This window comes from Psittacula echo (assembly GCF_963264785.1).
Source record: "Psittacula echo genome assembly, chromosome: 1".
NCBI classification, from domain to species: Eukaryota; Metazoa; Chordata; class Aves; order Psittaciformes; family Psittacidae; genus Psittacula; species Psittacula echo.
In genome coordinates, this window is record NC_137735.1 from 9304642 (window position 1) to 9322682 (window position 18041).

The 18041-nt window shown below is 43.7% G+C and overlaps 1 protein-coding gene across 1 annotated transcript in view; it reads right to left on the minus strand.

Annotated features, from left to right (window-relative positions):
- Window positions 1–18041, minus strand: part of MXD4 (MAX dimerization protein 4) — a 39154-nt gene that overhangs the window by 4908 nt on the left and 16205 nt on the right. Inside the window, exon 4 of the mRNA XM_080614802.1 lies at window positions 2009–2123. Coding sequence (XP_080470928.1) covers window positions 2009–2123 — 115 coding nt within the window. The remainder of the gene's footprint in view (window positions 1–2008; window positions 2124–18041) is intronic.

Genomic DNA, 18041 nt, shown 5'->3' on the forward strand with positions numbered 1-18041 from the left:
AAGAAATTACTATATAATTAGTGAAGAAAGTGTAATGAGTATGATGGGATCAAGAGCAGGAAGGACACAGAAATCAAAATGCCTCATATTATTTAACAGAATTACCTAACCAATGAAGTGAATTACAGGTTGTAGCAGCAAAAACACTTGTAAGAAAGACCCTGCTTCTGCTTGAACTGTGTTTACAGGACACTGAGATTTAGGAGATGTACAGGGAGTGAGCACAGCTCCTGCCAGTCCCTCCCTGCTGTCTGAGTGAACCTCTGCTGGGTTTCCTGAGCAGAGCAGGGGGACACCTCAACTGACACTACTGAATTGAGCAGTTTCCTGGCTGAATGAAATCTAACTTCTGCAGCCTCATGTTAAGCCCCCTCCCAGGCAATACACTCTGCAGATACACACCATACGTGGATACACAATAAGAAAAAGGGTTGGTACATCCACGTATGCACCAAACCAACTGTGCCCAATTGATCAGATTTCCTTTTCCTGTATTTTCCTGGCTGCAATCCCAAACTTTAACAACTAATTTAGGAATGAACTCAGTGATTCAGATCCAGGAGACTCGAAACCATCTGATTCTTCAGGGCAAGCTGCAATATATGGGGAGGGTGAATGTGTGAAAAGTTCAAAGCTAATGACTGTATTCGAAACGGCAGAGAGGCACTGACATGCTCTGGTGATGCAGCAGGGAGGCAGCTTGCCTGATGAGGGGGAGCAATTAACTGGCACCCCAGTTAGGGTAGATTCAGTTATAATCTCAAAGAGAAAGTTAAACTTCAGCCTCAGTTTTCAGAAGAACAAGTACTTTGTACCGAGCATGATGGACTTGGCCAGAATCTGCTCCTAGCTGTTTTTATCAGCAGCTGACAGGGTGACTACATGGCTAATCTCTCACACTTGCCACTTGTAAAAACAGTTCTTCAATTTGTATGCATAAGCCCGTGACAGGGGGGCAGCCCGAGACAAAACCCACATGCAGTGCCTTTCACGCATGTTAGCCTCGATTATAAACAAGAGGCTGAAATCTCAAATGGTAAAACCAGGGCTTGCCCAGCTGGAGTCAGTCTGCTTCTGAGGGCTCAGTAAAGTTGTTCACAAGAAAGGTTTTGCTTAAATTAATCTTTAATTCTTCATCTGAATCACACCCGTTTCTGCAACTGCAGTGGATCTCCAAAATACTCCATGCTCACCGGCAGTGTTTCACCTCTCCTGACAGTTCTCTTGACCTGTTTCCCTGTAACTGAAAAAATGCCAGCCTTGCACATGGCAGCAAAAACCTGTTCTTTAACTTTTACATTAGAATACTTGTTTGTCTTATTTCTGCATAGAACCCTGGTCTCCTGAAGACAATGACAGTGAAAATGGGAGTGAAGGTGTCTTTGAGAGAGGAGGCCTGAGAAATAATTCCCTTTGAACTTACCTGTGCCAGTGTATAACCTGTGCTGCTGCTGGATCACAGGTGAGATTTTGGGGTTTGTTCTGCTCTTGTTCCACCCATGCAAGGGAGAGGCAACAAACAGGAGAGTGGATTTCATTTTGGTTTCTTTTAAATGATTACCAAATGCTCCAGGATCTGGTCATTAAGATGTGGGATGGGGATAACGCTTCCTAGTAGCTATAATCCCTTTGACTCCATTAGATTTTTTGATCATGAATAGATCTGGCTTTTTACACTGAAATCAGTGCAGTACAAAGCTACTTTACTTAGTTCTTAACAATAGATATATTAGTCAAAGAACAGCTCTGATACATATATATACATTAAATTGAATGTAAACTATTAGTAACTAAGCAGAAACCACATAAATCACTGTTTTATATGTCTGAGACTGCAGGTAAATTGCAAACCCTTGATGCTGTGCCTGAAATCCTTGCAACTAATAAAGGCCAATATACCCAGAAGATCAGACATATGGATATGGATTTGTGTGAAATTAGTTTCCTCTCTATGGATTCTGGAAGATTCTGCCTTAAAAGAAATCAAAGTATGAATGAATGTTTTTACCTTGATATGCATCTTGGCTCTTTTCAACAGACTTAGAGTGGTGTGCCTGGTGCTGTCCGGCCCAAGTGGCACGAGCTGTTTTAGCTGTTCCAAATATAGCCGGAGTTTAGCCCGCCTGAAATGATTAAAAATGAAGAGCATTGTAGCGAAGGTGCACCCGAACAGCATATCCTATATGCAAACACCATCTGTTTGCAGGAGCTCTGTGCACAACTCGATTCAATGGTGGCTTCCTTTCCCCTCCCTTTGGCAAAGCTTCAGACCTAAAGGTCACTTGAAATGCAGTTAACACTGCTTAGCACATGCAGACAGCAGGTTCATACCTATACTGCAAAGCTGTTTGCTCAGTCTGGGTAGTCCCATCTTAACAAAGGGGGAGACATGATCAATCCACGCAAGGCTGCACACTGAGCCTATGGCTGGGTAAGGAAGGAAAACTGGGACTTCACCCCAAGTGATTTTTGCCAGCAGAGATGAAGCTGTGAGAGGGAGCAGGGGGGCTGCAGACCCCAATTTCCCTCTCCCTCATTAGCCCTTCCCAACGAGATAGGACACACTGCTGGTACACAAGACAAGGGCATGCATGCAGCTCTGCACAGCTCACTGCTGCTTCCAGACATGGTTTATCAATGCATTGTAACAGGGAGATCCTAATGCCCCTTCTCCTCCCATCCTGACCCACATTTCCCCTGACAAGGAGATGCTTCTTCTCTCACTGTACAGCCATGAAAGCCTTTATTAACACACAGCAGAAAACACATCCAGCCATTTTGGGTCCTGCTTTCTCTGTTACTCCCTTGCAAGTATCACTACTGCTGCTCTCAACAATCTCTCCTTTACTAATGACATTAAATCTATCAGTAAAAAGAGCATCAGCAAAGCAGTTATTTCTACAGATGCTTGGTTCCCAAACTTTGACTGTCTTTGAGAAGGATACTGGCAATACAATAGTCCGTCAGTGCCTTCAACTACCCGAAGCAAGGCAATGGCAAACCAAACAACACTGTGTGAGCATCTCTACACCTAAATCCAGAAGAAACTCTCCCCTGGTTGTAATACACTGATCCATACCATTTTGCAATGGGATAGAAATGGATGCAGAAGCGCTTATATGAGCAACATGTCTAATATCTTCCTTTCTTCCAGCCTGTTACAGACTGAACAAAGCAATGACCTGGAGCATACCAACATCCCCCACAAAACAGTGATAATAAGAGGAGTAGATCACAAGTATGAGATGAACAATTAATCTTGTTCAAATCTGCTCGATGCTGCATGAAGGAAACACACTTTGCAGGAAATTTAATGCTTCTACTCAAAAGTGAACCTTCTGTTGAACAACCAGTTCAGAACCAGAATCCAGCAGCACTGTTTGAAATGCAGAGGATTTAATATGCACTGAATGGCAAGTTACACATGTGTAATTGCAATGATTAGTGTAATGTGACAACCACTTGAGAATTAATGGGGAAAAAACCCAAAGCAAAATAAAATCTAATTAAAATACAGTAATGACTGCACACTCACACTTTTAGTTCTGGCTGCCTATAGATCAGGAATGTATTAGGTAGGAAACCAAAGAGCAGTTCTATAAAATCACTAATTCTTTCGTCAAGCCACTCTTTCTTCAAGTCACTCAGGGGAAAATGGAAATATTGGTGAAAATGTGATTCTCAAGAGAAAACTGATGACAGACTTTTGGTTCAGGCCTGTGGTTTGTTTTTAACTGCAAGACTCTAAACTTCACCACCTAAATGCTATTACTGAAACAACAGCAACAAAGACTGGGATAAATATGCACAAAAATAGCTCCATCAGTTCACAGGTGCCTTGTGGCTGCTACTGGGACACTGAGCTTTAAAACAGCAAAATGCCAGAAGTAGGGAATATAGGTATTTATACAGAAAATCCTAATGAGGTGAATGTTTGTTCCTGGGGCTGCAGCGCCCAACAGTCACCTGGCTGATTTGGGTTTAAATACAAAAACTTGCTCCAGGACTAAATCGAAATAATCTTTTAGTTTTCAAATGGCCTCTAAAGACACAGGCAATCATCTGCGTCACTCAGCACAACTTGGATGCAACCGTATTTAGACAGCTGACAAAAGAGTGGGGACTGAAGATAAAGGAGGATGTGGCAGAGAAGAGGACAAGAATCATATCCAAGCAGTAAACAGAGAGTTAAATACATGGAAATGGAATGAACAATATACTTGGCGTAATTAAAAGTCTAACAGGGACTCAACAGAATTGTTGATCTGAGATCTACTTAATATTAATCCTGGAGAACGTTAATGACACCGGACTACATACTCAACTTCTCTGCCTCTATTGCTGTCTGAAGAAAGTCTGCTTACTGCAGGGAGAACGTAAGGAGTTAGTACACTTCCTTACCATCAACTGGGAAGTTAACAGAATCATCACCAGGGTGCAGAGGGCACAGGCTGTGAGTAGTTTTAAAGCACTAATTCTTTCATGTTACCTGCCAACCAGGTAAACCAGGACTTCACAGGAGAAGAACATCACAGAACTGACACTAAGGAAAGCATTTTAACTGACCAATGAAAGGAACTGAAAAGCATGGTATTAAAACATTGTTTTAAAGCATTCTAAGCACTCGCAATTGATAGCACTAAATGCAATAAACACACTTGCTAAAAGACCTGCTCTAACTTCATGTTTGTTTTTCATGGGAGCTTACACTTAATTACTCAGCACCTATAAATCCATTAAAGATTATAAATCACCAGCTTTATGCAGCTCTTTATGTAAGCGCAGGCATGTTTATGTGGCTAAGTCATATGCTGAAACACAACAAGCAGCATGATCGATGGCATAGATTGTGAATGTAAAAAGCAGAAAACCAGCCCACACAATTCCTGTGGTGCTGGAGTAAATATCCCCACGTCTTTCATTTAGCACATCGCAAAAGAAGTGTAAGAATGTAAGAAAACATTCCAGGCATGTTGTGTTAACAGATCACACCAGCAGGAACACGGGACTCCAGCTCCACAGCAGATAAGTTGTCGCATACAGACTCTGCCAGCACTAATTTCTCTCTTTTTCTGCAGGGACCTGACAGCTTTTGCTTCTCCTCAGCTGCTCACTGGAGGAGGGAAAGGCACTCACAGAGGTGAGCGTGGCTGGAGTCGCTTTGTGTTTTGCAGCTCAAGCCTTGAATTCCATCTAGAAAACAAGCAAGAAAAAACCAACCCAGCAGCCTGGTCTCAGAGCAACGGGGCAACAATCTCAGTGCATGAAGTGTAGTTGAAGTTGGGTAATTAGCTTCAAAACCTGCCTGTCACACCTTCACCCACACAAGGATGGTGTCAGGTCAGGACACCAGTGCCTGGAGAAGCGGGCACTTACCTCACATGGATGCACAGAAACATCCCCCTCGTCAGTTGTGCTGCATTTACCAGAGAAGGTCAGGATCTAAGAAAAACAGCCATCCAAAATCTGAATCCTCAAGCCTGCAGCTGTTTCAGGGACAGCCCCACACATAGAAAGAGGTGCATGCATGACCTGTCTCTGATCTACCATGTTTTCCTTTGTGCCAGATGATGAAGGAGTTTCAGATGCTCAAGAGTTCACTGTTTCTCCATTAGCAAGCTCATATGGTCCTATAAATCCGCATTACACCTCTTCTATTGCTTAATAAAAATGAATAACTAAGCCCATAGACTGGGTCAGTGTCTCACAGCAGTGGCCACATCTAGGAGCAGCTGGGTGGTTCACCCCATTCATATAAAGCAGAAAGCATCTTGCTGACTACTAACTCAAAGGCTACCAGCTGGAAATGCCCTGATCTGGTTTTGAATCCATGTAAACCCTAATGGGCAATATTGACACGCGTTTGAGAACCAAGAGCAAAATGAACCCTGGAGTCCCACAATGTGGTGGGCAAAGCAGCAACTTAACAGTGGTGTTAGGAACTTTCCTGTAGTACCGAGGCATCCTCTAGAAGTTCATTTAAGTCCTCAGAAACTCCAGTTTGCTCCAGTGCTTGGCTATGAAAAGGCAGGAGCAATGCAAGCCAGTGAGCTATGGTTCACCACTTCCCCCAGAAAAGGCTGCCATGCAAAAGTAAATTAAGCTCTTTGACCCTAATCAATTTTGAAACTGTGTTAAATGAGTTTATTAAATAACGGTCAATAAGCTTCTCCATATGTATGAAATCCCAAATGCAAATCCATTTCAGCGCACCAAGAAATGCAACACTAAGATGCAGAGGGGAAAAAGAAGAAACAAAAACCCCTATTGTTCACACTGGATAATCTTCATTCCAAGGAAACTGCAACAATTCCAAGAAATTCCTACAACTACTTGATGGGTGTTGCAATGGGAACAAAATACTTCTTAGTGGGGCCAAATAATAGAAATAATGGAACAAGAGGCAATGGCTGTGAATGGGAAGGTTCAGGATGGACATTAGGAAGGAATTTTTTTGCTAGGGCAGTGGGTGCACAACCAGAACAGGTTGCCCATAAGGGCTGTGGAAGTGCAGTCCTTGGAGGTTCTTCAACACTTACCCAGACAAAGCCATAGGCATTCACTCCCATCAACATTTCTATGAACACAAAAACCAAAATTGCTCCCATGCATGTCACAGCAAAGCACCCCCAATTGTGTGACTTAAATCTGTGCCAGTCTGATTGATCCAGTGCTGGCAGGTTGTGGAGTGGCCTGATCCACATGTAGTCCTTCCGCAGGGCCTCTCTAAGGGTTTTTTAGGTCCAGAGCAGCAGATGGAAGTGGCCTGCAGCTAGTCAGACAGCAGACAGTTGTTCAGGCAGTAGCTGAACAGCTTTTTGACAGTAACTAAGGTTCCTAAACCATTCAAGTATAAATCTAGAGACTTTACTTGCAGGCCACTGATCTGTGCAAAGCCAGCTGGAAAGGCAAAGTGCACATCCAAAACAAGCTGCTTAGTCCTTACCATGGCATGTTTCAAGTAGGACCGGCAAAATTAAATGGCCACTGACACTTGTGATATGGGGTGACAGCTTTATATTCAAGTGAAACATGTGGGCGTCAAACCTGCAAACCCTGGCTGGGCAAATCATGCAGACAAAGCTGGGACAGCCTTCCACGTGTTTATGGGAGGTAGCACAAGGTAAGCACTTCCTTGAAGCTGCACCCAAAGGCATAAACAGGAGCTCCGCTTCTGACATTGTGCTGCTGACTGCCAGAGATCATTTGTGGAAAGCATCAAAAGGGCCATGCTCATCTGTTTCTCAGCAACTGTGGATAAGAATGTAAAACTGACAAGAGAGAAGTCAAATTCATGACAAGTGTTCACCTTGCACATCATCAAGGTGATGTTCACATCCCCAGTTCACAGCCCCAACAAAAGCAGAAGAATGACGCTCTCATACAGAATCACAGACTGGTTAGGATTGGAAAAGACGTTAAGGTGTACCCATTTTCTGTTGGCCCAAAGCTGGCTGTAAAAGGGAAGGAGCAACTCTATCAGCAAAGTTTGTCATCCCATGGGAAGCCCCAGAAAAGCTCTGGTCCACACTCGTTGCCTCCTACTAGCAGATTGCCGAGTCAAGACACGGAGCAGTCCTGGCCATACTGGGAGACATCTCAGAACTGCAGCATCTCCAGCTGCTGGGTGGCAAGGAAAGGTACAGAAAGCCACTAAATGTCCATATTCCCATACTGCATGCTCTGAGTTTCCCTTCATGCTGGCTCCAGCTGAAGTTGGCTGGGTTAGGCTGGGTGCTGTTGCTTCAACACCCACAGCTCAACATACCTTTCACTCCATAGGGCATCACCAATGCATATATGGGCATGAAACAATGCTTGTCTCACAAGATGGCCCTAACTGTGCTTTCTGCAAGATGCTTTAATGGTAGAATTGCTTACATGGCTGAACAAGTCTCTATTTTGTATGTCCCAAATTTACTCTACTGAACCAGCTCTGTGTACTGGTTAACATACTCTCGAATCAACTGCTAAATATACTTGCTTGGTGATACTCTGAAAAGGACAGGACACTGTGTATCAAACACTCTAATGACACTGAAAATGCAATCATCACAAGCCACACTAGTGCCAACAACAGATCTATCTGAAACAGATTCAAAACCTAAAAATTACTCATTTCTGTACATTAACCATTTCAGTCCAAAAACCAGACACCCTCTGACCCTATTGCAAGGTAAATTCAGCACAAGTTTAATACAAACCAATCCCCACTTAAAAGAATATAAAGCCATTTGAAATTAATCTAGGAGAAGACATAATATTACAGACTGGACAGAATTACCAAAGCATTTCAGATTCCTTTTCTCATGTTTCACATTTTTCACCCACATTCAAACCTATCCTGGTCACGGTGCTGTGCAATGAAGTTAACACACAAAGGTTTAAATCTAGAGCAGTTCTTCATTGTTGCACAATGCCTATGTAATCTGGCTTAGTAACATGCATGGGATAAAGTCAGAGAAGAATCTCTGCACCAAAAATTCACTTCTGGAGTCAAATGTTGTCCAGCTACATTGTGAACCAAAGCAGCCTGGGCCGAGCCCAGAACTCTGGGTTAGAGGCTCCTGCAGTTAACTAATGGTTGTGTTTTCTCCCTAAAGAAAGGTGATTTTATCTCCCTAATAGACATGAAATTCAGCATAAAATACAGAAGTGAGCTAACTGCAGTAGCAAAACACTCATGTTTTTACAGGAAGATTCTTCACAGTTTCATTTATGAAATGCAAATACCTGTGTACAAGGAGCACTCAAGTTTTAGAGAGAATCAGCTAACACAGCAGCTCAGGATCCTCTTGTGACATGAACACAGACAGCATCATTATTCATAAACTTCTCATTATGTCTAAGTCTTTAAGAAATGCAGACCAGCAGCAACAGCTTCCCCACTGTGACTGCAGGATTCACCTGCACCAAGGTAAAATCAGAGAGAGGAACTCTGCCTTCCAGCTCCAATACCAACCCTTTCCTACTACAGCACAGCGAGGCAGCATCTCTTAAGGGCTTCAGATCTTTTTATTTTGTGCACAGTCACACTCTTGAGCAATGACAGAATTTGGCTGCAAGTGGCTTCAGTGGTACCAAAAATGAGATGTGTTCATATTGTTTTGTATGTTCCTGGGTATCATGGCCATACATATAAAGCAGGTAAATACATACTTATATCCCCCACTGCGTAGCAGAAGTTGGTACTCAGACTTGCCTCATTCCTCCTTAAGCTAATGCTTTTCAAAGTAAGTGTCATGACATTTACAATACTACAATACTTTCCAAAGCTACCAGAGATGATTCTGTACTAATTAAGAGACGTTTGTTTACAAGAGCATATAAAGAGATTATATATAAACTTCCATCTTAAGAAATCACAGAAATTCCATCATATAAAAATGGTTCTAAAGAAACCTATTAATGGTCCAGACAGAATTTAGCATATCTTCAGCAAAATATTAAATACGATGGAAGATACCAACACTCCACTGAGGTATAAAATCCTGCCTCTTCTATATTTAGTTCAATCAGAAACACTTTTAATACTTTCTAATCTACAGAAGATACCTAAAATGCATTTTTTTCCCAAAAGAGGCTCTAGCTTATACTTGAGTTGCACAGTCTATTTCAGCTACACAACAAATCTGCTTTAGTGAAAAGGAAAGAAAACCTCTTGGTATTAAAGCACTGTACCATAGCAAGGCACCCAGTGTGCTGACTGTTCTGAGATGTGTGAAATGCTTGCTCACAGCTGAGTGCCTCGGAGTCAAACCTGAATATCCAGTAGTGCCCTTACAGCAAAGCTTTTGGCTTTTTATTAGCCCAGAAAAGATAAGCTGAACAGCAGTGTTCTGTCATAGGTGCCATTGTTTTTCCACAGTAAGAACACGATTCTGCAGTTTGTGCTGCAGGTCAGGATTCATCCAAGGTTTGCTCCACATGCCCTCTGCAACTAAACTAAGCAGCAAAGCCAGCAAGGCATGCTGGTGACTAACAGGTAGAAAAAGCTGTGAGTGCCTAATTGCAGTGATTGTTTGGGAATTAAATGCAACAGTCCTACAATCAGTGCAACCACCTGCTGTATTTACTTCAGTATTAACTAGGAGTTTCATTCTCTATATGCGTTTTCAGTGTGCTGAGTATTTTTGACGCATCTCTTTTGCTGAATTGAAACCAGCCCAACAGCTTTAGCAGCCAGGTAGCTGGTGCTCGTGGGGTATCTCTGAAGTATCCAAATACAAGACATCAGCTGCCTACAGAGGCAATAGCTGCAAGCTTATCTTAGCATCACTAGCTTTCAGAGAGTCAGTGCTGCTGTGAGCTTGGTCATCTGCAAGTGTTCATGTGAACAATGCTCAGAAATGCCTGCTGCTGCTCCTAATGCTAATCAAGACAGAAGAAAACCTCTGCTGCCTGTTTCACAGCTCGCCATTTCAGCGCTTTGTGCATTTTATCACCCAGGAAATTATTTAAGTTCTCTATTTCACCATATATAAATGCACACTGCAGCATTCACTGTGCATTTTATTTACTTTCCCTTAGTGCCACTTCAGCCCACTTGCTGAGCCAAGTCTCCACACTTTGCTTTTTTACCATCCAAAATTTGTGACTTGTTCATGTTTTAGAACACATGCATGAAACCAGAACTTATTCCTACATCTTTCAGCAAACAGAAGTTAAGGGAAGTACCTGCAGCGCCACAGATCTATGTGGTTTTGGCCAGGTAAGCCTCTTGGCAGCAGTACAGAGGAAGCTGGCTGGGATGGAAGCTGAGGACAGGTGAATACCGGCTGGTCTATGAGAGGGAAGCTGTTGATTCCCAAGAGAGGGGATGCCTGGCAGACCTTGCTTCCCTTATTGCCCTCTTCCCCTCGGCCTCTTTTCCCCATCCCTCCAGTAGCTCTCTGCTGGGTGCAGTGACAGCTGCCTGTCCTGCATTACGAGCACTGGACAACATCAACATTTCTTCACTCTCGAATGCCTCCAAGCCAACTTTGATGTTCACTGAGCTCCAGTTCCCACCACAGGGTGAGCTGTGGTGGCTCATGTACTGCCATAAGCCAGCAGCAGCAGCTAAGACAGGCAAATGACAGCAACTCCTGAGGCTTGCTTTGGGCTGGAATGACCCCGTAAAGCATCCTGGACAACGCCAGTGCAAGAGAGCTGACCGGAGCCTTAACAGCTGGTGGCTGCCCAGACTGCCTGTGTGCTGTCCCCTCAGGAGTGTATCTGACAACAGAAGCAGGCAGACTGATGATGGTCCCAGAGTCACATTTTACTGCAGAAGAAACAAAAGCCCTGTGGTACATTAGTGCCTGTTCCCACATTGTTCTCCTGCTGCAGAGTGAGCACGAGCTGTCAGAGGCATGTGAGCTGTGACACCATGTCCGCAGTGCTACCCCACCACATGCTCATCCAGGTGCCTGAACTGCCTGCAGACCAGCCCAGCAAGACACCACCAAAATACAGTGGTTAGTTTCCAAGCAGTTCTTTTCCTTCATGGGCTCGAGGTGGGCACTCAGAGGAGTGCTTGCACAGGGCAATGCACAAGGACACCAGCAGCTCTGCCCGGTATCTGTTTTAACTGCTGGGGAACCATAGCATCAGGCTCTGCAGTACCGAGAGCTGCAAGACCAACATCTGACCACCCTCATCATCTCTCTTTGTTTCTTTCCAGGGTCCTCCCTGCAGCCAGGCTTGTCCTCACAGCTATCCCCAGGCTTCAGCCATCCCACTGTCTTAAGCTGCTCTTATTTAAGAGCAGTCATGAAAGGTTTAACAGCCCTTCTCAGGTCTTGGCCATAAGCAACAGCAACACGTAGAAGTTTGAGATGTGCTTCACAAGAAATGCCAATACGAATTTACAAGCTATACAGGAATTCCCAAAACATCACAAGCAAACACAATGGCAGCTGGATACCATTTGTCTTTCCTGGATGGTGACCACCTCAAACTTACATGTGTAGAATTATCCATCCATTGACCAGAGGCAATAAGATCTCTGACCTTGCAAGAATCTGAGGCAACAGAAACCAAACATTATGGAAACAGCTGAAATCCCCCACTGCACATTTTTTCTCTTGTATAGATTTCTTTTCCTCTGCAAATAAAAAGGGGATTCCAACCTGTATTTTAGCATTTCAGACTTCAGGTTCTCCTCATCTATAAAGAACAGTTTTCTGTATCTTAAACCTTCAAAATCAGTGTCAGACAAATATGAACAATTCTTACATCTATAAAAAAAGACATTTCTGTTTCAGGTGTCTTCTATTTTTAGCCCTGTTATCTACTGATTGTAAGCAACAGCAAGATAGGTATTGCCTCGTACCACAACCTCAGCATCACACACTGCCTACCTCACACAAGCAGACGAACCACAGAGCCTTGTGGGTAAACACACAAAGTGATGCAAATACCATTGTAGACACTTGAAAACAGAGTCCACCAAAAAATAATCAGCCATGCTTTTAATAAACTTATTTAACACTTCATTCATCCCGACTTCTACCCATTTGTTTCTCGTATTAAAACACACACACTGCAACCTAGTAGTCCTAAATCGGGCCTCTCAAGCCCATCTGTCTTACTGGCACTTGAGTTTCTTAGATTACACTGCAGGGAGACTTAAGACTTTGTTACCTCAGACTCAGTTAGATAAGGCAAGTGCCATTGCAAGATGAGCTATTACAGTATCAAGCAGTTTTAATTCCCACTTGAAGTTACATGGAAGTACCCATGTACTTACACACACTGCCCATGAAACCCCAAGGGTGAATTAGGACTCGCCACCACTGACATGAGTGCAGTAATACTTTGGTGCTCGCCGGCAGTGGAACACCGCAAAGCAATTTGCACACAGCAAATCCAAACCCCAGACATTGGTCTGCAGTGCTGCAATAGGTGTGCTTTCATTCACCACCATTCACAGTACTCTTGTAAGTAATTTGTTGAGGACTTAGAGTGCAGGTCAAAAAGAATTGCATTTATTTAAACAAGGGAAAGCTGCGTAACAACTACAGGCTTGCACTGGGTTTACACCCAGAGGGGAACAGGAGGATAACTATCATTTTCCACAATTTAACCATTCACCAAAAGGTGGTTGAAGAGGATGCAGTCAGTCTCCCTCACAAGTGGGTCCCAGGAGCATGTATGTCCCTCTCACATAGCGCTTAAGGCACAAGGTGCAGCATGGCTCTGTGCATACAAGCTACATGTTTATCAACTGACAACACCCCAGAGCAAGTCACTGCTTACAAATCAGCTCGTGGCTTCAAACCAGCTTTAATTATCAGACTGCTTCCCCACATCAAAATGCTAAGCAAGAACATCGTGTCTCAGGACAGCTGCCAACAGGAAGGATCTTAAAAAAGAAAAGGGGGGGACACAACTACAATGCTTAGAGAAGCCTAGGGATGTTGAGCTGTGGCACAGCACTAAGTGGAAAGAGCATGGTACAAGGCCTAGTGTGCTTTTCCTGCCTAATTTTAAACCTCCCTATAGACCTAGTTATTTTATACATAAGTCAAATGAAGGGAGAAATGTGTTTAAGATTTATTTTTTTACACACCACTGTATGATGCCAAATTAAAGGAGAGGCAAGTCAAACTGAATTATTTTAGCTAAATTAAAACCATACATTGCCGTCACACACTGAGCACAAGGCTTTGGGATGGCAGACAGCCGGAATTAAGCAGCCTTTTCCTGCTTCGAGTAAAATTAAGTGTGAGGCACTAATATCTGTAAAACTGGATACCTGTGGTTGTAGTTTTAATGTCTATTGTACCTCTATAGCCAAATATGAAGGAAAGACCAAGCATCCAGTCATAAGTAGCCTCACAAATGAAGGGACTCCACATTCCTACATGCACAAGGCACCAAAAGGAACAGCAGCAATTCACACCATCAGAGTTAACACAACTGTATCTCTAGCTCAGCACCTAACCAACCACCTTCTTGTTCTCAGAGGTAGGAAGTTTCAAGCTCTGACTGGGAAATTGAGTACCAGAAAGGGATGTGCAGTGCTGTGTCTTACTTCCATTTTTTGCTTTTACTAATACTTCCTCAACATCAGCACCTACCAATGGCCATCTTAGGAGTAGCTAATGGTGGCAGGTTGAGCATGCCCTAATGAAGTTAGCTGGCTGCTGGAGGAAAGAGGTGGAGCATGTTGCTATCTTCTATCATTGTAGATACTTGAGATGTCCTCCAAGGAGACAGCTGGGGACATCTAGGACAACAGCAAAGTGCCTGTTCCAGCCAGCCAAAGGCTGCTTCAGACCCCAAGTGAGAACACCAAAGGGAAAGAAGAAATCACTAATTAAGAATACATATCCCCAAATGCCTTGCTGTACGTCTCCAACTCAGTCATTGAAACCTTGTAATTAGAGGTGGATAGAAAAGACGGTGAGGTGCATATATAAACAAATTTAGGGGCAGGATTAAATGCACTGACTGTAATTAAAGATAGTCTCTTCCGAGGCTACAATGAGTACTCTTACTTTCATATGAATTAAAAACCGAGCAACATGTATGTAATATATCTCCCCTAAACAGTGGCAAAATCTGGCATCATGGGGCAGATATCCGACAGTCCTGCCTCAAAGTTTAGATTTAGCTTGTCACAGCACAGATAGTGCCTTGTTTATAATTTAATTTCCGTCCTATTTCCCTTCCCATTGAACAGTACAAAGCAGGCTGTCCCTGCGCCAGACAGGGTGCAGCCCAGCAGAATCGGAAAAGGATCCGTTTGGGGACGGTAAGGCATGGAACAGCTTTTCCAACTCTCACCCTTACCCTCCTTCTTCTTTCATCCCCACAAAACTCAGCCCAGGCTTCTGAAGTGCTGTGTCCTGAGGTTATCTGGCAATGAAAGGAAGAGCCAAAAGTTTGGACTTGCTTGCCATGTGAGTATGTAAAGTCAGGCAGTGGGAACCAAGACACCTGACAGCCTATGTCAAATACCTGCTAGCACATGGACCCAATAACTGCTTCTAGCCAAACACACACAACAAGCTCCCAAATTTCCCTGGCAGAAATTACTTGCTCCACCCTTGCTGTTCATTTCAGCAGTCAACAGCATTTACCAATCGGGATTAAGTCAGCTCTCTTGGGGGAATTACAGCGTTTGCTACCTTTATGTTTTGTAAATACCAGCTAATGTGGTATGAAAGACACAGGGTGTCTCTGCAGCAGTGTTTGCAAACACCGATGGTGCTCTCAACTTCAATAGGAGCTGCTGAGTTCTGGCAGCAATTACACTCCAGGTAGGCCCCTTAATTTAGCACCTTCACTTGGTTACCTAAATTGAAATGTGAATGAAAGAAAAGCAGATAAAGTTGTGAGGCATTAATCCTAAGGTGGCAGTTGGGAGGAGAGGACTCACAAGTAGTTCTCCAACCTTTTAGAGACACTTTACCATGTTCAGGTGTAGTCTTTGGCTGTTCCCTGAACTCGCTGTAAGGTAGAATTTAGTATACACTTTCTTAATGTATGGCACGTAGCCTGTAACTAAAGTTGCTAGTTTTCAAGTTATAAGCATTTCAACATACAACCTCATGTACATACATCCAAGCCCGCACCTTTTACGTGTCAGCTATGCCAATCTCCATGCACTACACAATCAGTTACACTAAGTTGTATAGAAAAAGAATTGTGTAACATCAACTAGAATTAAGCAGTAATATGAGCCACTTGACATCTTTGACAACTCCTGTCACTGTGCTCTGTTCCAGCAGGATGTGTACCTAACTCAGTATACACGTTTCAGTTTCCATCTCAAAACACAGCATTCTATGAAGTCCCAAACTAACTCTCCTCTTCCAAAAATAGGGAGGGGTGAGGGAGGAAAGGAATCTTACTCATTCTTGTGAATTGCATAGTTCTTTAGGATAAGGAAAGTCAGTTTTAACTGCATCACATGCATGGAGTTTTTAATTGGGGTTTAGGGTTTTGTTTGTTGTTGCTCCCCCACAAAGTCCCAAATTAAACTGCTGTGAAGGAACAGCATTATGGGTTTTCACATTTATGATCTGTTGGCTACATGTTCATGCTCAGTACAGTTCCTAGAACTGTAACTGCATCCCCTGCAGCTGCCTGGATGTGATGTGGGGTTCAGCTTGCAGGCAGGCATGCCCAGCTCCTACTGAAATCCCCTGAGCAGGGTGCAGAACTGGACCCACAGCCTGCCACATGCTAAACCACTGTGTGTACTGAGGGGAAAAACACACATCAAGAAGTACTTGACCTGCAAAGGAATTCTGTGTAGTAAATCTAAGCACAAATGTCTGCTGACAGAGACCACAAGGGGAAAGCAGCATGAGCTGTAACAGGAAAGTACACGTTGTTCCATCCAGAAACAGACATTTTGAATTTGGGACCAGGCCACAAAATATCCAATACTCAAAAGGGGTAAGCAGCCCACAGAAAGAAGCACTGAACACAGATCTGGAGATGCCAATACAGAGCATGGAGGCAGGAAGAGGAGGGAATAGGACAAGCTACCCACAGAATAGAACCACCTCCTCCAGTCTAGCTTGATCCCTTAGAGCCTACTCCAGCCAGGGACACTGGGTCATCAAAATCTTGTGCCCATGACATACTTGGGAGAAAATAATCCAGCCTCCTGCAGATGTAGTATGAATCCTGACTGCGGAGCCAGACTTGCCTTGAACAGCTGGAGCTGTACTGCTTGGTTCCAGCTGCATTTGCCACCTCTTCAAACCACAGCAGGTACCACTTCTGTACACCCAGTGTCTGTCTGTGGGCTTCCACAGACTTGACTGGCTGGGATTCAGCCAAGGATTCCCCACTGTGCTACCTAAGACTTCTTTCAGAGGCCAGCTTCTTAAAGCCATTAGCTGCCTAAATACCTTAACAAACAAAATCCCCCAAAAACTCAAGTTCCAGTTCACTTGCCCAGATGTACCTAAGCAAGCTTAAAAGGAAAACATATCTTTTATACCTAATTCAACAAATCTCTTCCTCCTCAAGAGAGCAGTCACCATCAGAAATCTCTTTCCCTATATCAGCACCTAGCTGTTGTCTGTGTGGTCCAGAAAGTACCTGGAAATCTGGCTCCTCTATCTCCATTTTGTACCAGATCAATCCACTCTTTCTGCCACTCTGCCTAAGAGTTGGCCAGGTCAATTAGCAGATGCTGAGAACATAAAACCACCTTTCACTTAGCCCATTACAGGCCATCAGACAACGAACTGATGTTTGGAGAGAGGGATGAACAAATTCAAGCGGAAAAAAACCATGCACTTGGTTTCTCACCCATCTGTGTTCTGCTGGCTGTTTGGCTGGCCAGGGAGCACACAGCTTTCTGGAGCCCAGACCCAAGACTGCACTTAGGCTTTGCAGTTCAAAGCCGACTTCAGCAGGATAAGGGACATGACAATTTAGTCAAGACTGTATTTCAGTCCATTTAAAAGCTCTATCCAAAGCATGAGGATGTGTACATCCCTGACACTTGGATATAACTTGCTGAGCAGAAAACTTCCAAGCTTCATCAGCATAAGATACTCCTCCTTTCCAAACCACCAGTCTAGGTGGAAAGACACTTTCGTTGTGAGTGCATGATCTGGTGAGCTGTTGTGTGCACTGAAAAGACATCAGTTCAGTGAATGGGCATTTATAGTAGCTACTGCAGCATGTGAAACAGGACAAGCCACGAGACCGGACACTTGCTGCCTGCTTAGAGGTGAGGAAAGAATAGCATTTCAGTGCAAAGCTTTAAGCCTTCTATTTCTTTAATTCCATGGATTCATCAGACTCAGAAATATGGGACATTTCAATAAAAGCACAGGATTCAGTTTTCAGCTCCGTGGGTCCAGTTCTTTATAGACTTTGTTAAACAAGCTCCACAAAACCCCTTATAATACCAATTTAAGACACAAACACCACCACGTACTTTGCTCCTCTATTGGAAACCTGAGGGTCAATCACAAGTAAAAAGGGGTTTGAGCTACGACTCAGCTTTGCACATCATTCCCCTGACCACTACAGTTGGCATCCTCACAGAGGCACTCATAGCTGGTGGGGAGCAGATGCCT